Source organism: Ranitomeya variabilis, chromosome 8 (genome assembly GCF_051348905.1).
Source record: "Ranitomeya variabilis isolate aRanVar5 chromosome 8, aRanVar5.hap1, whole genome shotgun sequence".
Taxonomy (NCBI): Eukaryota; Metazoa; Chordata; class Amphibia; order Anura; family Dendrobatidae; genus Ranitomeya; species Ranitomeya variabilis.
The window spans coordinates 206,392,137-206,417,875 of record NC_135239.1 but is presented as its reverse complement, the minus strand read 5'-3'; the positions used below and the strand labels follow the sequence as shown (position 1 = coordinate 206,417,875).

The window sequence follows — 25,739 nt, the reverse complement described above, 5'->3', positions numbered from 1 at the left end:
AAGTTTGCAACTTAGCTCTGCTCCAAAAACAGAGGACTCTTCCTTCTAGGGGAGAGATAATTTGCCCATTTTTTTTCCATGGACCATTGCCTGTGACTATGCAGGATGTGGTACCCTGCAGGTCTCGGCCCACCATCTAATGTGTGTGGGGGGCTCCCGACTGCTGACAGATGATGTTGGAATTTCAATGCTTAATCCTTTCCTTCTTGCAGAGGCGATCTCTCCTCTACCCATGGAACTCACAAAACATTCCAAAAATCTTGTGCGTGAATGTTCTCTAGTCCGCCCCCAGAGTGATCTTATGTACATCTGGAATATTTTTTTCATCAGTTCAATGACTTTTTAGCTTACCAAAGGTTTAAAGGTAAAAAATAAACAGCATTTTTAATTTTGCACAAAATTCATGAACCAAATGCTTTATTCTGAAGATCACCCCACAATGTGTGAACACAGCCTAAGGCATGGAATTAGGTATTAGAAACTATGAGCAACAACGTCAAGGAAAATCTACATGTATTTGTGCAAGAATAGTGAAAACATAATGCTGTATAAAGGGGAGAGTTCTGCAGATTGTCTTATTAAAGGGGTCCCCCATAGACTGCCGTTCAGGAGCGAAGGCCTGCACCCCCTCCTCCAGCTGTCACCTCTCCGGGCCTTGGTGCAGTGACAAAGTGCTAATAAGCCCCATAATCTTCCCGTTCCCTGCGCCCCGAGTGCAGCTTGTAATGACGCAGGCGGCAGATCGGATTCATTATTTTATTGTGGTCTCTCACATACATAAAGAAAAACCTTAGAGCGCGTACAGAATACAGGGGCGGCCATTTTCCGGAGCGCTGGGCGTTTCTCCATAGGATCCCAGATTTCCCCATGGCTCCGAGCACTTTATCATTGGAGAATGTAATGTAGCAGATGAGACTCCTGGAAACGCAGGGCTGAGGTGGGGCCTCGTCATACTGGGTGCAGGGGGCTTAATGCGGACCCTTCTATTTTGCTATTAGGCTCCTGTCGTGTGAGCGGAGTATCCCTCCCTTCTTCCTCCTCGATGTGCTTGGAGGGATGAGGTGTATCACCTGCTGTCGGAGTAAGCCATGCTGGAGTGACGAGGTGTATCACCTCTGCTCGGAGTAAGCCATGCTGGAGTGACGAGGTGTATCGCCTCTGCTCGGAGTAAGCCATGCTGGAGTGACGAGGTGTATCACCTCTGCTCGGAGTAAGCCATGCTGGAGTGACGAGGTGTATCGCCTCTGCTCGGAGTAAGCCATGCTGGAGTGACGAGGTGTATCGCCTCTGCTCGGAGTAAGCCATGCTGGAGTGACGAGGTGTATCACCTCTGCTCGGAGTACTCTATGCAGGAGTGACGAGGTGTATCGCCTCTGCTCAGAGTAATCTATGCAGGAGTGACGAGGTGTATCGCCTCTGCTCGGAGTAATCTATGGATTTCACTACAAGAGCTAAATCCCATTTCTTTGTATTGCATTATATATCACCTGTATACAGGATAGAGGATAATGTATGATCACTGAGAGTCTGGACACTAGGACCACGGTCTCGGTATGGAGCATGTGCGACCACTGCTTCAACCACCATCTATAGGAGTGGTGGTCGCACATGCTCAGTACCGCACCAGTCACCGTTTATAGGAATGGTGGCCGCACACGCTCAGTAATGCACCAGTCACCGTCTCTAGGAGTGGTGGCCGCACATGCTCAGTACCGCACCAGTCACCGTCTATAGGAGTGGTAGTCGCACACGCTCAGTACCGCACCAGTCACCGTCTATAGGAGTGGTGGCTGCACACGCTCAGTAACGCACCAGTCACCGTCTATAGGAGTGGTGGTCGCACACGCTCAGTACGGCATCAGTCACCATCTATAGGAGTGGTGGCCGCACATGCTCAGTACCGCACCAGTCACCATCTATGGGAGTGGTGGTCGCACATGCTCAGTACCGCACCAGTCACCGTCTATGAATGGTGGTCGCACACGCTCAGTACCGCATCAGTCACCGTCTATAGGAGTGATGGCCGCACACGCTCAGTAACGCACCAGTCAGTCTCTGAAGTGGTGGTAGTACACCCTCCGTACCACTCCAGTTACAGTCTATAGGAGTGGTGGTCGCACACTCTCCGTAATGCTCCAGTTAACAGTCTAAAGGAGTGGTGGTCGCACACGCTCAGTACCGCACCAGTCACCGCCTATAGGAGTGGTGGTCGCACACGCTCAGTACTGCACCAGTCACCGTCTATAGGAATGGTGGTCGCACACACTCAGTACCGCACCAGTCACCGTCTATAGGAGTGGAGGTCGCACACGCTCAGTACCGCACCAGTCACCGTCTATAGGAGTGGTGGTCGCACACGCTCAGTACCGCACCAGTCACCGTCTATAGGAGTGGTGGTCGCACACGCTCAGTACCGCACCAGTCACCGTCTATTATAGTGGAGGTCGCACACGCTCAGTACCGCTCCGTTCCCACATAGATCATGTATGATGGAGTCATCATACATGTATCAGGTATCATGCAGTTGGCGATACATGTAGGTTATGTGACAACCCCGTAAAAGATCCCCAGCCTTTCTCTTATTTTATTTACAGGTGGAATACCACTTTAAGGACATATAAGAGTGCAATCTACTCGTTATATGTAGCGATATGCGAGCGCAATCTGTATTCCTCAGGAAATTCCATATGGCGTCAATAAAACATACGAATACTGGGCTGATTGTAAAAGAAGAAGAACGCCGCAACCTTTGAGATTAGGATCGTCACAAATAATCTTCTACACACGTTTCGCGCTCCTTCTGCAGCCAGGCTTTGGTCGCGACTGCAAATATCCAGACCCAGGCAAATGGTGAAAGCAGAATAAAGTAACTCTGGGGCGACATTTATTGAAAGTAGGTCTCCACAAATTGGAAGAGGAGGACGCTTATGTATAATGTCCGGACTGAGAAGGGCGAGGAAATCAATACCGAGACAATAATTTATCAGCAAGGATAAAGGTCGTCATGTTTTCGCTTGTTACAAAAGCAGAACCGATAATTACAGGATTCCTAAAGTAATTGTTTAACCCTTGGCCTGCCCACCTCGTAATACACAGGCTTCCTTCTTTTTTTTCCCCTTATGATTTACCATAATCACTAGTGACCTGCAGATCCCCAGCGGGAGGACTGAGCAGTGTAAAGCCAGGAGGACTGAAATATACTATGCCGTAGTGTTCCCATATGTTCAAGGCACCCACGTGGCTGAGAAGGGTTAATGGACTGTACAATGTAACGCCAATTCTGTCTGCAGCATAAAAAAGCTGCTACCCTTAACCAACGGAAGCCATGATGGCGTCAACTGGATACTCCTCCTTACTCCGGGCAGTAACCTGCATAGTCACCGTGTCTGTCAGGACCAACTTTGCCCGTACCAAGATGTCATGGCCTCCCCGAAATACACCTGTAAAAGAATAAGACTCAAAGCAACGGAGAATCTGTCCACATTCATAGTACAACGAAGTTGTGACACCTTGTAAATACATTATACTACTTATTGGGTACTGATCCTGTATTATACCCCAGAGCTGCACTCACTATTCTGCTGGTGCAGTCACTGTGTACATACATTACATTACTGACCCCGAGTCACCTCCTGTATTATACCCCAGAGCTGCACTCACTATTCTGCTGGTGCAGTCACTGTGTACATACATTACATTACTGATCCTGAGTTACATCCTGTATTATACTCCAGAGCTGCACTCACTATTCTGCTGGTGCAGTCACTGTGTACATACATTACATTACTGATCCTGAGCTACATCCTGTATTATACTCCAGAGCTGCACTCACTATTCTGCTGGTGCAGTCACTGTGTACATACATTACATTACTGATCCTGAGTTACATCCTGTATTATACTCCAGAGCTGCACTCACTATTCTGCTGGTGCAGTCACTGTGTTCATACATTACATTACTGATCCTGAGTTACATCCTGTATTATCCCCCAGAGCTGCACTCACTATTCTGCTGGTGCAGTCACTGTGTACATACATTACTGATCCTGAGTTACATCCTGTATTATACCCCAGAGCTGCACTCACTATTCTGCTGGTGCAGTCACTGTGTACATACATTACATTACTGATCCTGAGTTACATCCTGTATTATACCCCAGAGCTGCACTCACTATTCTGCTGGTGCAGTCACTGTGTACATACATTACATTACTGATCCTGAGTTACATCCTGTATTATACCCCAGAGCTGCACTCACTATTCTGCTGGTGCAGTCACTGTGTCCATACATTACATTACTGATCCTGAGTTACATCCTGTATTATACCCCAGAGCTGCACTCACTATTCTGCTGGTGCAGTCACTGTGTACATACATTACATTACTGATCCTGAGTTACATCCTGTATTATACACCAGATTTGCACTCACTACTCTGCTGGTGCAGTCACTGTGTACATACATTACATTACTGATCCCGAGTCACATCCTGTATTATACTCCAGAGCTGCACTCACTATTCTGCTGGTGCAGTCACTGTGTTCATACATTACATTACTGATCCTGAGTTACATCCTGTATTATACTCCAGAGCTGCACTCACTATTCTGCTGGTGCAGTCACTGTGTACATACATTACTGATCCTGAGTTACATCCTGTATTATACCCCAGAGCTGCACTCACTATTCTGCACATTTCAGCCGAAGACATTTCTTGCTGGCTTAATACTGACTGATATATACATATACAGATCAGTACCATGTTGTTGTTATATATACTTCACCGCTTGGACCCATTTCAGAAGTGACACTTACCTGCCAGGTACAGGGTGTGAGCATTTTTGTTCTCTGGCACTTTATCAGACCTCTCACATGGCTGCATTCCCAGGAACTTTATTACATTTCCAACCGCATCTGTGGATAAAACGAGATCTCAGTCAGTCAGTTTTGGCCACAAGATAAATGATGAAAAACAAATAATATAAATAAAATACAATATACATTGTCCGCTTATTCAGCCTTCTACTGTATCAGTTGCACATAGAGGTTTTACCTTCCAGAGTTTTGATGGTGGAAAGGTTGAAAGTCTCTTCTTTTTCATATTCACCTCCCACCTCGTCCCAAGCAGCACTAAAGTTCGGCTTCAAAACTTTCTGTATGTGATCCACCACGGTCACCTCCACGTCCTCCAGCTGCAGAAAAGGAACAGAAACTACTAAATTTGGCCCAACTCTACGTATCAGCGAGACTGATCGTCTGCCAGATAAAGTACTGGGTTTTTCTTCCAGACTATAAGACGCACCGGACCATAAGACGTATGCCACCTTTTAGGGATGAAAATATATTTAAAAAAAAAAAAAAACCTATTCGAATTTAAGGTATCTTACCTGGGGGACGGCGGTGGAGCGGGGGTCACAGGAGAATTGTGGCAATGCTGCGGGCCCCAAGTCGGAGCAGTGGGTGTCCTAGCGATGCAATGCTGCAGGCCCAATGTCAGCGGTGAGGCAGGGCGGAGTGCATTGCTTTCCCAGTGCCACTTTCCTGAAGCCGTGGGCCACTGGAGGCCCGGGTGAGATCTCAATTCAGGCAAGCGACACCTCTGGCAGCAATTTCCCTGAAACCCGCGGCTTCAGGAAGATGGCCGCCAGAGGCTGCGCACACGCAGACTGGGATTTCAGCCCAGCCGAGATGTCAATCCGAACAAACACCGCCTCTGGTGGCCATCTTCCTGAAGCCATGGTCGCAAACTTCAGCAGCCCACGGCTTCAGGAAATTGACAGCTGGGAAAGCAATACATTCCACTTTGACTCACCACTGACAGCATCGCACCGCTTTTACCGCCACCGGTGTCTTGAAGAGACCCTGCCTCCTGTGATCCTGCTGCACCACTGCCGCAACCACCAGATAAGCTACATTCGGACTATAAGACGCACCTTCCATTTCCCCCCAAATTTGGGGGCAAAAACATGTGTTTTCTAGTCAGAAAAATCCAGTAGTTAGAGACAACTATCCCCATTAAATAGCTCTTCTCCTCCCTATTGGCAGTCATCCTTCATGCCACTGCTGTCATTTGGCTCCTACCCCCTGACAGCAAGGATGAAAAGGTGGGTAAAACCATCTACTTACCACGTACTCATCGTCGTAACCCTCTTCGTCAGCTTCACCGGTGTTAGGATCGCAGTCCTTTACAGTAAACTTCAACATGCAGCTAAATGTGCATGAGTCTAGAAGAGAAGGAGCAAATAAAAAGGAATTAAAAACAGTTTAAAATTGGAGTCTTTTCAGGTGGTGAAGTGCAAATAATAACAATAAAATATAATTGTAAGTCGGTCCCCAGTCCTTACAGGCAGAGAGATCTTCCTCAGGGATAGAGAGCAGAGTGTAGCAGGTCCCGGGCTGGTTGTAGGACAGAGACTTCGCCGGCACACAGCAGATGACTTCATAGCCCTCTATGGGCTCCATCTGTACAGTGACGTTCTCCAGGATCTGATCGTTCAGTGTATTGGTGCAATCGAACTATGAAAGCGAAAAGAGATCAGTAAAAGTGGACGTCAGGCTCGATAATGTGGGTACAGCCGCCACCGCGGGAATCTCACCTGGAACACTAAGTGATTGGCGAACGTGTGCTTCGTGCATCGGACAACGTATTCTGTCTCGGATTCGGTAAGGGCCACGGGTTCAGGAGACGACTTGAATAGAGCGCCGAGGCTCTTAAATTCAGGAACAGCAGCAAGTTGCTCTGAACAAAAGTTAACAAAAAAATGCATTACCATTGTATGGGATTTGCAAGAAAGTATGTGCGTTGCAAATCCCACAAATATCCTGGTTTGTGGTGGAATTTACTATAAGGGGTAACTTACCTTGGAATATGTCCTGTCTGGTAGATACCACTTTCTCCGGCTGCCTTACTGCTGTGGCCGGTGCATTTTCTGTTAAACAATAGACCGTACTAGTCAGCGCACAAATCAAATGAATGTATAATTTATGCCTGAACATGCAGAAACATTAGTTTATGTTTTTATGAGAGTTTGCATCTATATAAATATTCGATATGTCCGGTCTATGTCTAGTCTTCAGCTTCTATATCAGACAAAGCCCAATGTAGCCTTTTAATGTAGCTATCAATATCACACGAGCAGGGCTGCATTGGGGAAGAAGGATGGGGCGGCTCGATAATGTCAGTAATCACAGTGCTGTGCGTTGTCTAACGACAGGATGACCGACCTGCTCTCTGTTCTGCTATGGGTGTGGTGGCCAATGGCACGGCCTTCAGGTCGAACGGCTTTTCGGAAGGCTCCAGCGTGTACTGATGTAACGCCCGCTCCAATCCAGGGACGGATACCGTTATTCCTGGAATCAGAAAAGAATTACACCATGTAGCCGTCCTGTCTGGAGTTGCCAGTAATGGAAAACATTTACAGGAAATCAATGAACGCACCGTTAAGGATGTAGGAAGAATTCAGAGCCTTTTGCCTTTGCTCCAAAATGTTCAGATAGAATGTAGCTCGATCTCTCACTTCATTGTCGTCATCCATTACACATCTGTAAAAGACAAAAATATAATAATAATAATAATAATAATAATAATAGGTAAGAAACCAAAAAAGATTCCTTACATCATTCACCTCATAGGTGAAAACTGCAAAAAAATGCAACTTCTATTCCTGGTTGTGTCTGGTATTGCAGCTCAAGCCCCATTGCAGTAAACGAGGCTGGGCTGCAGTACCATATGTGACCAGAGTGGCGCCGATTGTTTTTTTTTTTACAGCATATATTCATTTTACAGATGAAAAGTTTCCTTTTAAGGCCGTGGTCACACTTGCGAGTGCAATGCGAGAAACTCGCGCATCAATACCCGGGCACTGCCGCCGGCACTCAGTACCGAAGCATGTGGATGTATAGAAATACATGCAGATGCACGCTCCGGTCCCGAGTGCCGGCACGGGTGTTGATGCGAGACTCGCATTGCACACGTAAGTGTGACCCCAGCCCGAGACTGAGAAAGTTACTGCCATGCAGAAACAATACATCGATTTACGTACCTTCTCAACAACACCAAAATGCTGGGCAACACGTCTTCATTTTGAGCACCAAATTTGGCCAAAGCACTGACAGCACCTACCAAACAGAATGGATTGCAGAATCAGAATGAAAAGGTTAGGACTTCTGTATAAACCCAAGACCCCGTGCGTTCCTCACCTGCTCGAACCTCCTCGTTCTCCAGTATAACTCTGTTGTAGATGAAGCGGATATATTTGGACGGACTGCTGGTCCTGGGACCTTCCTGTCCCAGGAGGTGGAGGATGCGAGTGGCCAGAACGGTGAACTCGCAGTCCTCTATGAACTCGCACAGATGGGACAGTCCGGTCTCTTTGCTTTCTGGATTCTCCTCAATGATGCTGATGATACAGTCGACAATGGCTCTTTTGTAGTCAAATCCGCCCTGTGTTCAATGGAAATGTTAAAAATACTTAAATACAAACCAATTAATTGCCATCTCTCTCAACTTCATAATTGATTTTACCTCTTCCCTGAGCATGGTGAATAGGAAGTTCATCATGACGGCATGCTTACGGGGATACTTGTGACACAGAGCACTGATCGCTTGTACCACCACCACCTAGAAAACAAAATATGGGCTATTAGGCTTCAATAAACATGTACAGCTACTAACACACATCGTTCCGCTATAAGCTGGAGCTGTTGCTTCTCAGTCTTATGCCAGCGATCTTGAGGCTCCTCTAGTGACAACTTGAAGTTGCCTTTGATTAAAAAAAAAAAAAAAAGGATTTGCCTTTTACCCTATGCTCTGGGGCCATGACACATATGCAATGTGAATAGAATTTCTGGAGAGAATCTGTACAATTACACTTTTGCAGATCAATGTCCTCCCTTCTTGTGATCGGTGGGGGATAGGTACTTAATGCTTCTGACCAGCCAACTCATAGAGGATTAAGAGTCACACCTTGAACTCGTCTGAGATTTCAGACATGAAAGATGAGATCTGTTTCATGAGTCGGTCGATGCTGCTCTCGCTGCCAGTCTTCAGCAGTGTGGTGATGGCCAAGGTGGCAATGCTGCGGTTGGAGTCGGTCACCAGATTCTCTAAGTCCAAGTTGCAGGCAGTGACGGCTGACGGGTGTTTCATGGCGACCTGTAACCGTCCAGATAAAGCAATAATCAATCATCACAGTTCTATATTAATAAGCACTGAGGTGGTTATTACTGGAGCTATTCCATGACATTAGATAACAGCTCCGCACCTTATTAAGTGTCCTGACCGCAGCGTAACGAAGGGCGGCTTTTGGAGAACTGCAAAACAGCTGTAACACTGAAAAGAAAAAAAACAGAACCAAACCGGTAAACGTTGTGCACAAGCCACGGCTGCGATAAGAAAAATGGAAGCAATTTAAGATTTAAAAGTCGTCTCACTGCGCAGTATACACCCATGATCTGTGTCCCCCAATGAGGCGAAGGAGAAAGTTAAATTAGCTACTGACTAGTACGTCATCGAAACCAGTAAAACATCACAACATGCCCAGAATATTAATCTCATGGAGACGCATTCGGTTTTTTCCTTACAAGAACCATAACTTTTGTATTTTTTGATGTTTGGATCGTATTTTAGCTTTTTTTTTTTTTTCAGAACAAGTTGGTTTTGACTGACACCATAAAATATACTGAAAAATGAGGTGAAATGGTGAAAAAAAGAGTTGTCCCCAAAAATGTTTGTTTCCATTTTATCAGTTGTGTACCTTCTATTTTCCCATCGATGGAGTTGTACTACAGTTTGTGTTCTGCGTGCTGACTTGTAGTTTTTATTGGTACACATGCATATGTCTTGATTGTTTTTTAGTGCAATTTTTTAGCAGGAGTAAAACAACCAGCAGTTCTGCGGTTTTATTTATTTTTTCATGTTTACGGAGTTTCCAGTATGTGTTAAATTATTTCAGATTTTTATGGACTACGCAATATCAAATCAAATGGATCATGTTGGGAATGATGGGGTTGCAGGGTGCAATGGGCACCGCTAAGGTGGCGTTATGCAAATTCAGCACTTAAATGCTACAGTAAGAGATTAGCAACAGCATTTAGGTTGTTAAACAGCAGTGATCGGAGCTAACCCTGATCATTAGAAGCAGTTGCTGGCTGTATAACACAGTCAGCAGCAGCAGCTCAGCTCATGAATGTCACACGCCGGGAAGGGATTAACCAGGCTATAGCGCTACTGATCCTACTCACCAGACACAGCGGGTGCCAGCTCTTTGGCAGTGCAGGAGGGCAGGTTAACAATGGCAGAAGCAGCTTCATAAACCACCATCTCATGCTTGTTTCGTAGGCAGCTCTCAATGAAATCAAACAGGGGACTGTCCCGGCTGGAAAGAGGCATAAAGTTACTACCCACCCTCACACACAATATCCAGGGATCACCTAATCACTGAGCCACTTACTTTCCATCTTCCTCCTCCAGGAGCTTACTGGCCACCCGAATCATCATACAGTATGCGAATGGAGACTTCAGGCCGTGACGCATGAACTTACTCAGCATCTTGTTGACGGAAAGACGATCGTTCTTACGGACGTGGTACAGCAATCCCAGAGCGTGGTACTGAGGATCAGAAAGTCGGGAGGCGATTATTCCCAATGTGACGCGTTCTGCGACCAGAGGGGGATTTATACAAAGCTCACCTGCACCATGATGTTATCACTGGACGCTGCTTCCTGCGCTTCATTCACCCACCGCTTCACTACGTCAAAACTGGTCTTCAGCAAGTGCTGAGGGGGTTAAACACCATGGAAAATAACCTCCATTATACATCTGCTTAGATATAAAGGCTGTGTTCACACACTGCGCAGAAAACCATTGCAGCAGCTGTGGTCTTCTAATTACTCCTTTGCAAAATCTCTTCATTTCGCAGGTAAAACTGACGCATGACTTACCAGGGAGGAGACCAGAGCGGAGCTGGACACGCTTGGCACTTTATCCACGATGGCCTGTTTCATGTAGCGTTCGATGGCCTGCAGCATGGTGCTCTGATAAAATAAAGGCATAGCGGCGTGACAATGGGAAACTGGGGAAAAGGAAGATAAAAGCCAACCAGCAGGAAACATGACTTACATCTGTGATTTTACACAAGGCTCTCACGGCGGGACCCCTGTAGCTGTCATCCTTCCCGGTCATGTCTTTGGTTAAACTGCAAGCCAAATATCAACCTATAATCTCCGCCATAAATTATACTGAATCGTATGGGCGTCACTTATAACTAATAGCCTAAACATAATAGATGGCGCATCTTACCTGCTGGTGACGATGATCACATCCTCAGAGATACTCGCCATCTCCTTTATGGTGAGGTAGCACATCCTGCGCAGGGTCGGCTGGGTGAGGAAAACAGGATCAAATGTAATAGGATTGTACTAATATCCCAAAACAAAAGTCATAAAACTTTCTAATTTATTTTGTGGATAAATACATCAAAGACAAAAACCTACGTAAGCATCGATACGTATCAGGAAATTATAAGTTGGAGTAAAACAGAAAACGCCTCATTGCAACCCTGGAGCTGAATCTACAAGACCAGAGACAGGACCAGAGCTGCGCACAATTACAATGTTTCTGTAGGTTGGAGGAATCACTCACATCGTTTGACTGGAACAATTTGGTCATGGCAAAAAAAGCTTCTGTAGCTTCTGTGGCTCCCATGTGCTCCCCCTGCGGGGAAGAGAAAAGATCAATGTAAGTACGGTATATAGAAGGGACGGGAACACAGCTCAGTGAGGAGAAGGCAAAAGAAGAGCGGAACCCACCCTAAAGGGAGTCTGTCCCACCAAAATATAATATATGGGGAGAAAGCCCCTTATAAAAAAAAAAATCATCCCAACACTGTACCTGCCAGTTATACATTGCCTGAGAAAAATACTAATCTGCATGCAAATGAGGAGGCTTTAGTGCACCCTTGGTGAGGCTGAGAGTGCAGTGCACTGTAATACCCACCTAGGTCTTCCTCTGATTCTGCCAACTTCCCAGAGTGAGCTCAGTCTCAACCCAGCCCCTCAGAAAGCACGTGTGCGCAGTCTCAACCAAGCCCCCCCCCCCCCCCCCGAGAGCACGTGTGCGCAGTCTCAACCCAGCCCCCCTGAGAGCACGTGTGCGCAGTCTCAACTCAGCCCCTCCCGAGAGCGTGTGTGCGCGCAGTCTCAACCCAGCCCCCACCGAGAAAACGTGTGCGCAGTCTCAACCCAGCACCCACCGAGAGCACGTGTGCGCAGTCTCAACCCAGCACCCACCGAGAGCACGTGTGCGCAGTCTCAACCCAGCCCCCACCGAGAGCACGTGTGCGCAGTCTCAACCCAGCCCCCACCGAGAGCATGTGTGCGCAGTCTCAACCCAGCCCCGAGAGCGCATGTGCAGGCTCAACCCAGCCAACCCCTCGCACGTGTGCGCAGTCTCAACCCAGTCCCCACGAGAGAACGTGCGAAGTCTCAACCCAGCACCAAGAGGACGTGTGCACGGTCTCAACTCAACCCCCCCGAGAGCGCGTGTGCAGTCACAACCCATCCCCCTGAGAGCGCGTGTGCAGTCACAACTCAACCCCCTGAGAGCGTGTGTGCGCAGTCACAACCCATCCCCAGAGAGCGCGTGTGCAGTCTCAACCCAGCCCCCACAAGACCACGTGCGTGTGCACAGTCTCAACCCAACCCCCACGAGAGCGCGTGCGCAGTCTCAACACAGCGCCAAGAGTACGTGTGCACAGTCTCAACTCAACCCCCCCCCCCCAAGAGCGCGTGCACAGTCACAACTCAACCCCCCGAGAGCGCGTGTGCACAGTCGCAACTCAACCCCTTGAGAGCAAGTGTGCACATTTACGACTCAAACCCCCCCCCCCCCCCCCCAAAGAGAGTGCGTGTGTACATTCTCAGTGCAAGGACGCGCACTGTGTGTGGAGGGGTACTCTCTCCTGAGGATGCCACCCACCACATTTCCAGGTGTCTAGGATGCAGGAGTCATACCTGGTTTATCAGATACAGGACCTTGGTCAGGATGTGAGCACATTTTCGGGGATTGATGGGAGTCTCATTAAACAAACGAGCCTAGAATTTAATTTAAAAAAAAAAAAAGACAGTAAGACAATTTGGCCAAATATGTTATAAAGTGGCAGATGTAACCCTCCCAGGGCACAGACGTAGCATTAGGCCATGTTCACACTTTGCGGGTGACCTCTGCGGGTTCTCCCGCAGCGGACTTGATAAATCTGCAGGGCAAAACCGCTGCGGTTATCCCTGCAGATTTATCGCGGTTTGTTCCGCGGTTTCCGCTGCGGGTTTCCGCTGCGGGTTTCCGCCTATACTATTGATTGATGCTGCATATGCAGCAATATGCAGCATCAATAGTAATGTTAAAATAAAAAAAAAAAGTTTATATACTCACTCTCTGACGTCTCGATCTCCTCGGCGCTGCACCCGGCGCTCCGGTTCCAAAGATAGTGTGCGAGAAGGACCCTTCGTGACGTCACGGTCATGTGACCGCGACGTCACCGCAGGTCCTGTTTGCACAGCAACTCTGACCGGCCAGCCGCGTGCAGTGCTGAGAGGTGAGTATAGCATCATTTTTTATTTTAATTCTTTTTTTTACCCCAAATATGGTTCCCAGGGCCTGGAGGAGAGTCTCCTCTCCTCCGCCCCGGGTACCACCAGCACATTATCCGCTTACTTCCCGCAACGTAGGAACAGCCCCATGCGGGAAGTAAGCGGTTCAATGCATTCCTATGGGTGCAGAATCGCAGCGATTCTGCACAAAGAAGTGACATGCTGCGGGTTGTAAACCGCTGCGTTTCTGCGCGGTTTTTCCCGCAGCATGTGCACTGCGGTTTGCGGTTTCCATAGGGTTTACATGTTAATGTAAACGCAATGGAAACTGCTGCGGACCCGCAGCATCAAAATCGCCGCGGATCCACGGTAAAAACCGCAAAGTGTGAACATGGCCTTAGGCACCACTGCGGATTTAGCTATGGACATGATGCGAGCTGCGCATTTCACCTTCTGCATTGTAAAGTGTAAAGATCAAGGTAAAACCTGCAGCAAAAATTGACAAAATATTGCTGCTAAATTTACGCCCATATATCTGCAGCCGTACTGTGTGACTGCGCCCCACGGATTGTAAGACTTCTCTCCCACCATCATCATCTCACTCAGGAGACAGACAGAAGACTCACCTCCTGGAGAACGGCACTTTTCTCCAAGTGCTGGAAAGGATTGGAGCTGCCACCTGAAATCCCAGAAACAAAAATAATCACTTAGTCCAACTGGAAATAAACGAAATAATGCGAACAGCGTCTGCAGTTAACCACTTAGATCCTGGAATAGTGAAAGACTTATGGTGCCCATACATAGAGGAACATGGGACAAAACCACCGACTTCTGTGCATTGGGTACAAGTCAAACATAAATCACCACAGGTCCAAGTATTAGTGTCAAAAAGGAAAAAAATAAATTAGGATGTGACTATATTACAAACACTACAACACACTGGTATAATGAAAGAGGCCCAGGAGCAAGGACGCTCACACGAGCTGCCTGTAAGGCTCTATTCACACTGCGTTCCGGCTCCATTCACACTGCGTTCCGGCTCCATTCACACTGCGTTCCGGCTCCATTCACTTGTTGGAGGATGACACAGAGCATCTTTTTGACCTTCATCAGAACGTCTGACTCCAGCCCATCTGAACAACACCAGCATTGATGAATCGGGCCCTATGTGAACGGAGGCCAGAGCTTCACTCGGAGCCTTCATCATAAATGCACTAGAGGAAGAACAAAGTCATAAATGGCTCATACTAAAAGTATGGTCAAGAGCGGTTTCATGAAAAAAACCCTAAAAAGACAAGAGAGGCTTCTGTACCATAAGGACTATTAACCTGTGGAGCAGCCGACCCCAGGAGCTGGTTCTTTACTGTAAGGCTATGTGCACACATCAGGATTTCTTGCAGAAATTTCCTGAACAAAACCGGACATTTTCTGCAAGAAATCCGCATGCGTTTTTAGCATATTTTTTGTGTTTTTCCCCGGAGGTTCTGGGATGCAATAATATAGTGGGAAATCCGCAAAAAATCTGCAAAATTAATGAACATGCTGCGTTTTTTTACCGCGATGCGTTTTTTTCGCGGGGAAAAAAAAAACCGCATTATGTGCACAAAAATTGCGGAAGGCATTATAAATGAGGGGATGCATATGTATGCGTTTTTATAACAAAAAAACCCGAAAAATCCTGAACGTGTGCACACAGCCTAAGAGCAGTGAGTATACAAAAAGCCAGGAGCCAGGGGAACTAGATGGTTCCAAAATGACTTAGATTCTTTTTTTTAGAAGAAAATAAATAATTCTGGCATCGTATAAAGTTGTTTTCTGAATATTTGGTACAGTGGATTCACAACTGGGATCAAGAGGGATCGGCTGACTCCCGGATCACTCCTCGAGGATGTCCCGTTATCACCTGTATGATATGACTGTGACTACGTCACGTGCGATGCCATCTTCCTGACATCTCTGCAGAAGCCGACGGACCCCCAATAAGTCAATGGCGGTTAACGGGCACTCTTAAAGGGATCATCCGACACCTCACAAACCTCCTGAGATCCCGGCACGGTTTCTGCCGATTGTGCAGGCGTTTCGGGACTTGTGTGGGGTCGTAGCGTCATTGTCAGCGGTGCAGAAGTGGGCGACGCCCCAGGACCCCTTTAATGCCGTGCAGACGTTTATCTTATGACATGTAATAAAGTGTGGATGGAGGGAGGACCACCCCTTGTCATGGGCAGGGGCTAGCATCATGGGACTCCCCTTTAAGAGAATATTAAAGGGATACTCTAAAAATAAATGATCCCTGGTGATAACGCGTAGATAGCAGGGGTCCGAGCACTGAGACCCCGAATGAGCAGAGCAGCGAGCGCCCCGACATCTCCACCATGGGGGACACCTAGAAATAAGAGGAAACTACAGAGAACCCAGAAAGTGCACTACAAGTCCCAGCATGCCCCGCACGACTAGCACACAGACAGCACGCTGGGACATGTGGTTCCCCAGCCCTCACTCCCTCCATGCCCGATACAAGGCCGTCATGACGCCTCAGTCCCCGTCCTGCCCCCGTCCCGGCCTCTCACCGGACTCCTCGTCCTTCTTATCGAACTTCTTCAGCATCTTCACGACTCCCGGGTACGAGCTCCGCCACTTCCTGCCAGGCTGTCACCGGGACACGTCACCCCTGACAACACAGTCCGCGCATGCGTAATAGGAAACGACAGAGGAGGAACAGCGGGCGTCTTAGTCCCGCGCATGCGCGCTTACAGCCATTTACGACACTGTCGTACGGGCAGGTCTCCTTCCACCCTGTGCTAACACGCATGCGCAGTGCAGCTCAGATGGACTTTCTGCTGTTTTTGTGCCTCAGTTTAGGTGAAAAAACACAGAAAAGTTCGCAGCTAATAACCTTGATGTAGAAAAGTCGCCCACAAAGGGTTAATGATATCATTTTATTTATTTATTTTTTCTTTTATCGTCTCGTTCCATGCATTTGCTCCATTTTTGTGTTGTTTTTGGTGTTTTTCATTTGCGCCTTATTTTTTCATTTGATTTGCGCCTTTTAAGGCCTAGTTTACGCGTATTCACCTGTTATTTATTAAGTTCGCTGATCTTGAGCGGAGTCTGTTTTTTTCCAGATATTTTTGGCTGATTCCTCACATTCGTCCTTTTAAAAAGTCGAAAATCTATTCGTGCGGATTTAGTCCCTCTTCCCCGTCCTCCCGATGTTTATTTAGTACTTTTTGCATACATTTTGCCGAGCATATGTTTTTCTTTATACTTTGTGCAAATTTGATGAATCCCATTTGCCGTTTTGACAAAACTTGGCGCCAAAAAAATGGCAACAAACACGAGAAAAAAAAAAGAAAAGTAACTTTAAAAATGATTGGCAGGGGCCTTTATTTATTTTTCTTTTTAGTGTAAAACATCTCTAAAATGTCCCAAACTTTATTTAAAAAAAAAACAACGAAGAAATGTACATGAAATATCATCGGCGTCAAACTAACGCTCATCTGCACAAAATCTTGTACACTTTTTTTTTTTAAAGATGAAGCCATTGATGAATCATCTGGAAACCAAAATGGCAAAGATGAAAAAAAACAACATCTATAAGATTGACTTTCTAAAAAAAAGGCAATAAACTGAAGACTTAGAGGCAAATAAAAAACACCAAGAAGTCGACAAAAAGGGCACAAATACAATAATAAATTGGGCCAAAAGAGAATTTTATTTTTTTTGTGCATATTGCATGAACGAGAAAAAAACACATTGACCCAAAGTGGATGATAATTGGTCGTGTTTTTTTAAATAATGCCCTTAGAAAATACAACCCGACCCACAAAAAGAAAAGTAAGAAAAAATAGAGTTCTGTAAAAAAAATAAAAGGTGCAAATGCAAAAATGACTCATGGGCCACTGGTTTTACTATAGTGATGAGCCAGCGTGCTCGGAAAATAGAATTATTCTTACCGTTAATTCGGTTTCTAGGAACCTTCCACGACGGCATATGGAGGTTGTCTCTTTGCCCTAATGGGGAACAGGAAACACAGAGGTTAAAAGGACCTCCCACCTCCCACTTGCCAGTGACTTACAACTGAGACCATTGCACTGGTTTACCTTTAAAATCCCAGAACTAATCCAGGAATATATATCGGGTGGGAAATTAGTGCCGTCGTGGAAGGTTCCTAGAAACCGAATTAACGGTAAGAATAATTCTATTTTCTCTAGTCACCTTCCACGACGGCATATGGAGGAATACCAACTAATTTTGGCACTAGGGAGGGACAACGGCCTGGAGTACTTTGCGGCTGAAGGCTAAGTCCTTGTTGGACAATACATCTAGTCTGTAATGTTTAGAGAAGGTATGGAGTGAAGACCACGTTGCTGCCCTGCAAATCTGCTCCGGAGATGCGCCTGCTCTTTCTGCCCAGGAAACCGAAGTGGATCTTGTTGAATGGGCTTTGATACCTACTGGAGGTAACTTGTTTTGAGCGAGATAGGCTTCCGTAATAGCCTTCTTGATCCATGTAGCGATGGTACTTTTGGCTACTTTTTTCCCTTTGTTTTGTCCTGAGAGATGGACAAACAGGTTATGATCAATTCGGAATGTACTGGTGTGGTCCAAGTATTGTAAAAGAATACGTCGAACATCCAAGGTGTTGAATCTTCTTTCTTCCGAGTTTGTTGGATTGTGGCAAAAGGTTGGTAGAAAAATCTCTTGAGAACGGTGGAAGTCAGAGATAACATTCGGAAGAAAGGACGGATCAAGACGAAGCACAATTGAATCATCTCTTACCAGGAGATAAGGTTCTCGTGTAGACAAGGCCTGTAATTCACCAATCCTTCTGGCTGAAGTAATGGCAACCAAGAACACAGCTTTATAGGCTAGGTTTTGTGGAGAACAAGATGATAGAGGTTCAAAGGGTGGACCTGTCAGACCCTGCAGAACTATATTGAGATCCCATGGGGGAACTATGACCTGTTTTCTAGGATTCATTCTAGTAGCCGATGTCATGAACCTTTTAATCCAGCGATGACTCGCTAAATCTTGATCAAAGACCGAGCTAAGTGCAGAGACCTGGACCTTGAGGGTACTGGGCCTGAGACCTATTTCCAAGCCTTTTTGCAAAAAGTCCAATATGATGGGTATATTAGGCTTGAGGGGGTCTGGAAGGTTAGGCAGACAGAATGAAGAAAACTTTTTCCAGATCTTGTTGTAGATGGCGTTGGTCACCGGTTTTCTCGATTTTTGTAGGGTAGCTATGACAGGAATTGATAGCCCTTTAGCTCTTAAAACCTGGGTTTCAGCAACCACGCCGCCAAGCTCCACTTCTGAGGGTCTGGGTGGAGAATGGGACCCTGAGAAAGAAGATCGTGTTTTATCGGCAACATTACTGGTCCATCCACTTGTAGTTGGGTAATTAGGTTGAACCAACTCCTTTTGGGCCACAATGGAGCTATCAGGATAGTTGGAGTCCTTTCTAGGCGTATCTTCCGTAGAACCTTGGCAAGGATGGGGATTGGCGGAAAAGCATAAGCTAGATGAAACGGCCAATCTTGGGTTAATGCATCCAACCCCCTGGGATTGCCTCTCGGGTTCAGGGAAAAAAAGGTTTCGACCTTTGCGTTCTGGTGAGAGGCAAAGAGGTCGACGTCTGGATGACCCCATCTGTGAACTAGCATGCTGAATGTTTGAGGATCCAGGCTCCATTCGCCAGGATGGATTTCCTGGCGGCTTAGGTAGTCTGCCTGAATATTTGTAGTTCCCTTGAGGTGGATTGCCGTCAGGGATAGTAAGTGCTTTTCGGCCCAAGAAAAGATTCGAGCGGAGATTTTTATTAGACTGAGGGTTCTTGTACTGCCCTGGTGCCTGATATGGGCCACCTTGGTCATGTTGTCCGAGTATATCTGTACATGATGACCCGAAATCTGATGCCTTGCCGCTAGTAGAGTCTCTTCCACAGCCTTGAGCTCCCTGAAATTTGATGATTTCTCGGAAATCGATTGGCTCCACTGGCCCTGATAGGGGACATGGTTCACTATGGCTCCCCAGCCTCTCTTGCTGGCATCTGTTTTGATGGTGGTTAGAGGAGACTGAATCCAGCATACTCCTTTCAGAAGGTTCCTGGGATTCATCCACCATGTTAAAGAGGCTTTCACTCTGCCCGGAGTGTGGATCCTCTTGGCAAGAGTGCCAGGTCGACCATCCCAATTGTGTAGAATGTGGGCTTGCAGAGTCCTTGAGTGAGCTTGAGCCCAAGCCACCGACTGTATGCAGGCTGTCATGGAACCCAACAGCGACATTCCCTCTCGCAGAGTAGGGGATCTCATTTCTTTGAACTTCCTGATTTTTGTTAGTAGGGGAAGCCTGTGATCGTCCGGGAGGAAGGACATTTGTCTTGCTGAGTCCAGCATTACTCCCAGAAATCTCCTGGTTTTTGCGGGTTGAAGCTGAGATTTTTGTAGGTTCGGAATCCAACCTAGGGATCTCAGAATGTCTAGGGTGGTAGAGACATGTGCTATCAGGGTTATCTCGGTGGAAGCAACTATCAGAAGATCGTCCAGATAGGGCACTATACAGACACCTTGCTTTCGGATAAATGACACTACTTCGGCCATCACCTTGGAGAACACCCTCGGTGCTGATGAAATGCCGAAGGGAAGGACTCCAAACTGATAGTGCTCCACCCGATGATTCCCCTGTATCGCAAACCTGAGATATTTTCTGTGTCTCGGGTGAATAGGGATGTGGAAATACGCATCCTTGAGATCGATGGTAGCCATAAAAGAGTGATGTTCTATCAGAGGAATCGCAGATCTTACGGACTCCATCTTGAACTTGCGATATTTCACGTGCTGGTTCAGACCCTTTAAGTTTATAATAATCCGGACGTCTCCTGAAGGTTTGGGAACCAGGAAGAGTCGGGAGTAGTGTCCCTTTCCCCACTCTGATTGTGGGACTGGGGAAATTACATTTGATCTGATAAGGTCTTTGAGACCTAAGGACAATAGACTGCGATCCCTTGATGATGGAAGGGAAGTGACTTTTAGGGCCCCTTCACACTGTGCAATCAAAGTCTGAACGAGCGTTCGATTTGTGACGTTTATCCGTCCTCGTTCCGAGGTTGCAAAGTGTGACATGGCGTTACGATCTGCGACGCAGCCCAGCATCGTACGATGTGAAAGAAAGAGCAGAACTTTCTTTCGTCGTAAATGTCTCGCTGTGGCGGTCGAAATCGTAGTATGTGACGGCGGTCATACGAGCTCGTAATGCGACTACGTGGGTTGGGCTTCCGCATACCTGTCTCCTGATTGGGCGTGACGTTTTAGCACGCCCATGCTGGTAATACGTCACGCTCGGAGTCGTAGGACTATGGCGGTGTGAAGGGTAGCGTACGATTGCGACGCGTGACGTTCACATCGCAACTACGTCAGAAAAAGCGTTAACATCGTAGAGTGTGACCGCTGGCTACGAGCTCGTACTGCGATGTCGAATATGACGCAAATGCGTCGTAATCGTAGCAGAATCGACCAGTGTGAAGGGGCCCTTAGACCCTGAGGTGGGGGAGAAATTAACTCTATTAACAGGCCGTCTCTGATGACATTGAGAACCCAGTGGGAGCTGGTAATATCCTCCCACTGAACCACATATTTCGAGAGTCTTCCCCCCACCGGGTCGGAGTCATTGTTTGTCCTGCTGGGATTGTTGCTGCTGTTGCGGGACAAAGATATTCTTTCCCCTACCCTTTGCGTAGCTCCACCTGCCGGTTTTTCCTTTGCCTCTTGCTTGAGAGGACTGAGGTTGTGGGCCACGAAAAAAACGTTTCCTAGGCTGTTTTTGCTCAGGGAGCGCCTTCTTTTTGTCGGTGGCTTTATCGAGAATATCGTCTAGGGCAGGACCAAAGACGTAGTCTCCTTTGAAGGGTATGGTGCAGAGCTTAGACTTAGAGGTGATATCCCCACTCCAGAGCTTAAGCCAGAGGGCTCTTCTGGCAGAGTTGGAAAGTACGAGGGATCTGGCGGCGACTCTTACAGATTCCAGAGAAGCGTCCGCCAAATACCCTGTAGCTTTATGCAAAATGGGTAGGGAATCCAATATCTCGCCTCTTGAGGTACCTTGAGATATGTGATTCTCTAATTTTTCAAGCCAGCAGGAGAGAGCTCTTGCCACACAGGTGGAGGCGACGTTAGCCTTAAGGACAGCTGCAGAAGTTTCCCATGATTTTCTGAGGAGACTTTCGATCTTCCTATCCATGGGATCCTTCAATTGAGAAGAATCCTCAAAGGGGAGTGCAGTTCTCTTGGCGACTCTAGCCACTTGCACATCGACCTTGGGAATATCTAATTTAAGGTCATCCTCAAGCAGAAATCTGTGCTTCATTTCTGAAGGGGTACTGAGACGCTTCTCAGGTAGTTCCCATTCCTGATTAATCATACTGATGATATTGGCATGAACTGGGAAGCCCACTCTCTTCTCCGATGAAAGACCACCGAACATCTGATCCTGTATGGACTGCGGTACAGGTTCCTCTTCTAGTCCCATGGTATTACGGACAGCAGAGACTAGATCCTCAATATAGTCTGAGGAAAAGAGGTATTTCCTGACCTCAGCTTTAGGAGATACTGGATCCTCCCAGCCAACAGATGAGGCATGAGAGAGGTCCGAATCAGAGTCAGATTCCACAACCTGAATTTTCCTCTTTTTAGCCGGGGAATGAGGTTGTGGCTGCGGAGATGGAGGTGGGGGTGGAGGTGTAAAGGCTGCCAGAGAAGATTGTACCTCCTGTTTTACTAATGAGCGAATCTCATCCAATAGAGATGGCTGCTCAGCTCTTATTATCTTGTCTGTACATGACTGACAGAGTTTCTTGTCCCAGTTAGGAGGACATTTAGAGGAACAGATAGGGCACTTCTTTCTATAGGAACCTTTAGGGGCAGGTTTTTCTCCCTGAAATATATAAAGGGAGAGAGGGGTGAGGACTTCTAACCCCTGCTACACTCCTCCCGGATCCCATCCCTGCGAACACTTACAGAGGCAGGGGTGGCGCTGGGCTCCGCAGATACGGGGCATGAAGAACCTTCCATACTGAAGGAGATAGCCTTACCTCAGTGGTGGTTCAGCAGGCTTTTATGGACGCCGTCCAAGCACCTGCTCCAGCGATTAATCCCCCTCCCCCTCCGGAATCCAGGTGAGGGAGCTGTGCGGTCCGACACGCCGGCCGGCGAAACCCGGAAGTACCGGCTTCTGAATGCATGAAGAAACCGGAAGTGACGCGCGAGAGCCGCTGACGTCACTTCCGGAACGCCGAGCCGACCATGGAGGAGGAGGACGCCGGGCAGCTCCAGGAGGAGCCCGGTCAGGGAACCCCGGCCTGCTTTGCCCTCGTGGGGGCGCGGGAAGGCCGGGAGGGGGTCCCGAGGACCTGCAAGCAGGACGACGGGAGCAGCATGAGGAGGAGGCCAGAGGCGACCATCTGCTGCCCGGCTAAACAGGCAGCGCCTGCAAGGTACCGTAGCCACCGGCCACTACAGCACATGAGGAAACCTCTCCCTGTCCCATGGGGAACAGGAAAGACACTGGCAAGTGGGAGGTGGGAGGTCCTTTTAACCTCTGTGTTTCCTGTTCCCCATTAGGGCAAAGAGACAACCTCCATATGCCGTCGTGGAAGGTGACTAGAGAAAAGGTGTTATCTGAGCATGCTCGTGTCCAAATCGGGTATTTTCGGGGTGGTCTAAAAAAAATGCTCGAGTTGCTGCGGCTTCATGTCTCGTGGGTTGTTTGACAGCCGCAACACATGCAAGGATAGCCTAACAAACAGGCAATTCCTTCACGTGTTACAGTTGTTAAACAGCCGCCAAACATGGAGCAGCGGTGACTCAAGCATTTTTGTTGAGCACGATGAAAATACCCAATGTGAACACGAGCATGCTCAGATAACACCTTGTCCGAGCACCCTCCTTCACTATTTTACTACTTTTGCTCAATGTTTGGGCGACTGGATCAATCTGTAAGTTACAGATGGTGCAGGATCAGCTCCTGAGCCCGCGCCATGTAAGCACCAAATATGTACAGCACCTTGCGTTACATATCACCTGCCAGCGATGTTTATATATATATATATATATATATATATATATATATATATATATACACACACACAATGAAGGGTTATTGGGAGTTAGGGTATATAGCTGTTTTGCCGTACGGTTGCACAGATCTGGAGCCGTAACTTCTAACCTTCCTGCCGAGATCTGGAGTTCGTCCAGGAGCCAGTAAGTATCAGTCACCGACTACCAGACAAGACAAGTCAGGGACTGATCCGATAGAAGAAAATACGCGAAGCTCGGGTTATATCTGAGCCTCCATCACAGATTCTGGAGAAAATATAGCACAATTTGCAGCAAAATGAAGGCGACCATGACAGACCCCAATACAACTCCCAATATGACCCAACGGCCCAAGACAGGTGGGCCTTACCTGGCCCGTGGTAGCAGAACGCCCGCTGCTCCCAGATAGAACATGTACACATGATGGCCTATGAGCCTGCTCTGAAGTCAGAGATATATTGCGACCCCAAATGTCCGCAGACGTGTCCGTCACTGATCAAATCAATGGTTCTATGAAGTAATAGCACACGAATCCCATCCATAGGTCATTTAAGTGCTGCTTTTCCCTTTTAATGGGTAGGAGAAACCTGGAATTTTTATTTATTATAAAAAAATACTTGTATAAATGAACATGGATCAGAAAGACTGAAAATCGGATGCAGACTGATGAAAAAACTTCTTTTTTTCTCCTTTGGAAAAAAACAAAAACGTCTGAATGAGGCGTTAGGAGAATATAACACACGGGAATATATTTCTCAGTCCTTGTCAGTAGCACTGCGCACGTGAAGCGCTGCAGACAGTCAGTTCTAGCTGTCAGTGTGGTAGATGGCAGCGGTCACCCCCAATGGATAGACTTGCCTGGTGTAAGATCTTTGGAGGGTTACTACACTCATCCTATTCGGCCATTCTCCACATCCACCTCACACATTACTCTCCGTCACCTTCCTGCTATATACAGACGTCTACCTACCATGGTGGTGGTCTGCCAGGAACATGGCTTCCAGAATATGAATGCCTCCCCTGGAGCGGCAGCGATCCTGTGTCGTCCTCCTGTATGAGGCGTCTGTACTTTGAACAACGTCTCGCTGTGTCACCTAAGACTGACGTTTATCTGAACCTGGAGATTAACCCTTTCATAGCGGACAGCGAGTCAGACGAGGTTATCTTAGCGAGCGCCTCGGACAATGTAGAAACCTTGGAATTTTTCTCCTTAAATCTCTGTATATTAAAATAATAATGCTATGGGATGTTATCAGGGGGCGGCCTCGGACCCTCAACTTCGGTGATAATAATAATAATAATAATAATAATAATTTTTATTTATATAGCGGCAACATATTCCGCAGCGCTTTACAACTTATAGAGGGGACTTGTACAGACAATAGACATTACAGCATAACAGAAATCACAGTTCAAAACAGATACCAGGAGGAATGAGGGCCCTGCTGCTCGCAAGCTTACAAACTATGAGGAAAAGGGGAGACACGAGAGGTGGATGGTAACAATTGCTTTAGTTATTCGGACCAGCCATAGTGTAAGGCTCGGGTGTTCATGTAAAGCTGCATGAACCAGTTAACTGCCTAAGTATGTAGCAGTACAGACACAGAGGCTATTAACTGCATAAAGTGTATGAGAACATGATGCGAGGAACCTGATTATGTTTTTTTTTTTTTTTTATTAATAGGCCACACAGGGATAGTTAGTTTAATGCGTTGAGGCGGTAGGCCAGTCTGAGCAAATTAGTTTTTAGGGCACGCTTAAAACTGTGGGGATTGGGGATTAATTGTATTAACCTGGGTAGTGCATTCCACGGGAGTGCGAGGTTCTGATTATTGAGGATGCTAACCTGAGGTCATTAGCGGAGCAGAGAGCATGGGTAGGGTGGTAGACTGAGACCAGAGAGGAGATGTAGGGTGGTGCTGAGCCATGGAGTGCTTTGTGGATGAGGGTAGTAGTTTTCCACTGGATTCTGGAGTGGATGGGTAACCAGTGTAATGACTGGCACAGGGTAGAGGCATCGGTGTAACGGTTGGTGAGGAATATGAACCTGGCAGCAGCATTCA

General features: G+C 47.2%; 1 protein-coding gene across 2 annotated transcripts; it reads right to left on the bottom strand.

The window, feature by feature from the left end:
• Window positions 1-2,851: 2,851 nt before the first annotated feature.
• On the bottom strand, window positions 2,852-24,737 carry COPG1 (coat protein complex I subunit gamma 1). 2 transcript variants are annotated; one of them, XM_077276536.1, is made up of 24 exons: window positions 24,647-24,737; window positions 14,212-14,264; window positions 13,010-13,090; window positions 11,640-11,711; window positions 11,298-11,377; window positions 11,118-11,193; window positions 10,940-11,032; window positions 10,688-10,774; window positions 10,450-10,607; window positions 10,241-10,374; window positions 9,262-9,329; window positions 8,964-9,152; window positions 8,523-8,618; window positions 8,198-8,441; window positions 8,041-8,116; window positions 7,437-7,540; window positions 7,223-7,348; window positions 6,859-6,927; window positions 6,595-6,737; window positions 6,343-6,514; window positions 6,125-6,222; window positions 5,052-5,190; window positions 4,814-4,912; window positions 2,852-3,440 (listed from the first exon to the last, which is right to left on the bottom strand). In XM_077276536.1, the coding sequence occupies exons 1-24, from the start codon at window positions 24,669-24,671 to the stop codon at window positions 3,310-3,312; spliced, it is 2,613 nt and encodes an 870-aa protein (XP_077132651.1). In that variant the 5' UTR covers window positions 24,672-24,737; the 3' UTR covers window positions 2,852-3,309. The 2 variants fall into 2 exon arrangements, with proteins under 2 accessions (XP_077132651.1, XP_077132650.1); XM_077276535.1 differs by lacking the exon at window positions 24,647-24,737 and adding an exon at window positions 16,153-16,403.
• Window positions 24,738-25,739: the final 1,002 nt, after the last annotated feature.

Coding starts and splice junctions, on each gene's coding strand:
- COPG1 (XM_077276535.1), bottom strand. CDS start 16,189: ATGCTGAAGAAGTTCGATAAGAAGGACGAGGAGTCCG. Junction 8,117..8,197: donor GAACGAGGAGGTTCGAGCAG/GTGAGGAACGCA, acceptor TCTGTTTGGTAG/GTGCTGTCAGTGCTTTGGCC. Junction 7,349..7,436: donor TTCTTCCTACATCCTTAACG/GTGCGTTCATTG, acceptor TTCTGATTCCAG/GAATAACGGTATCCGTCCCT.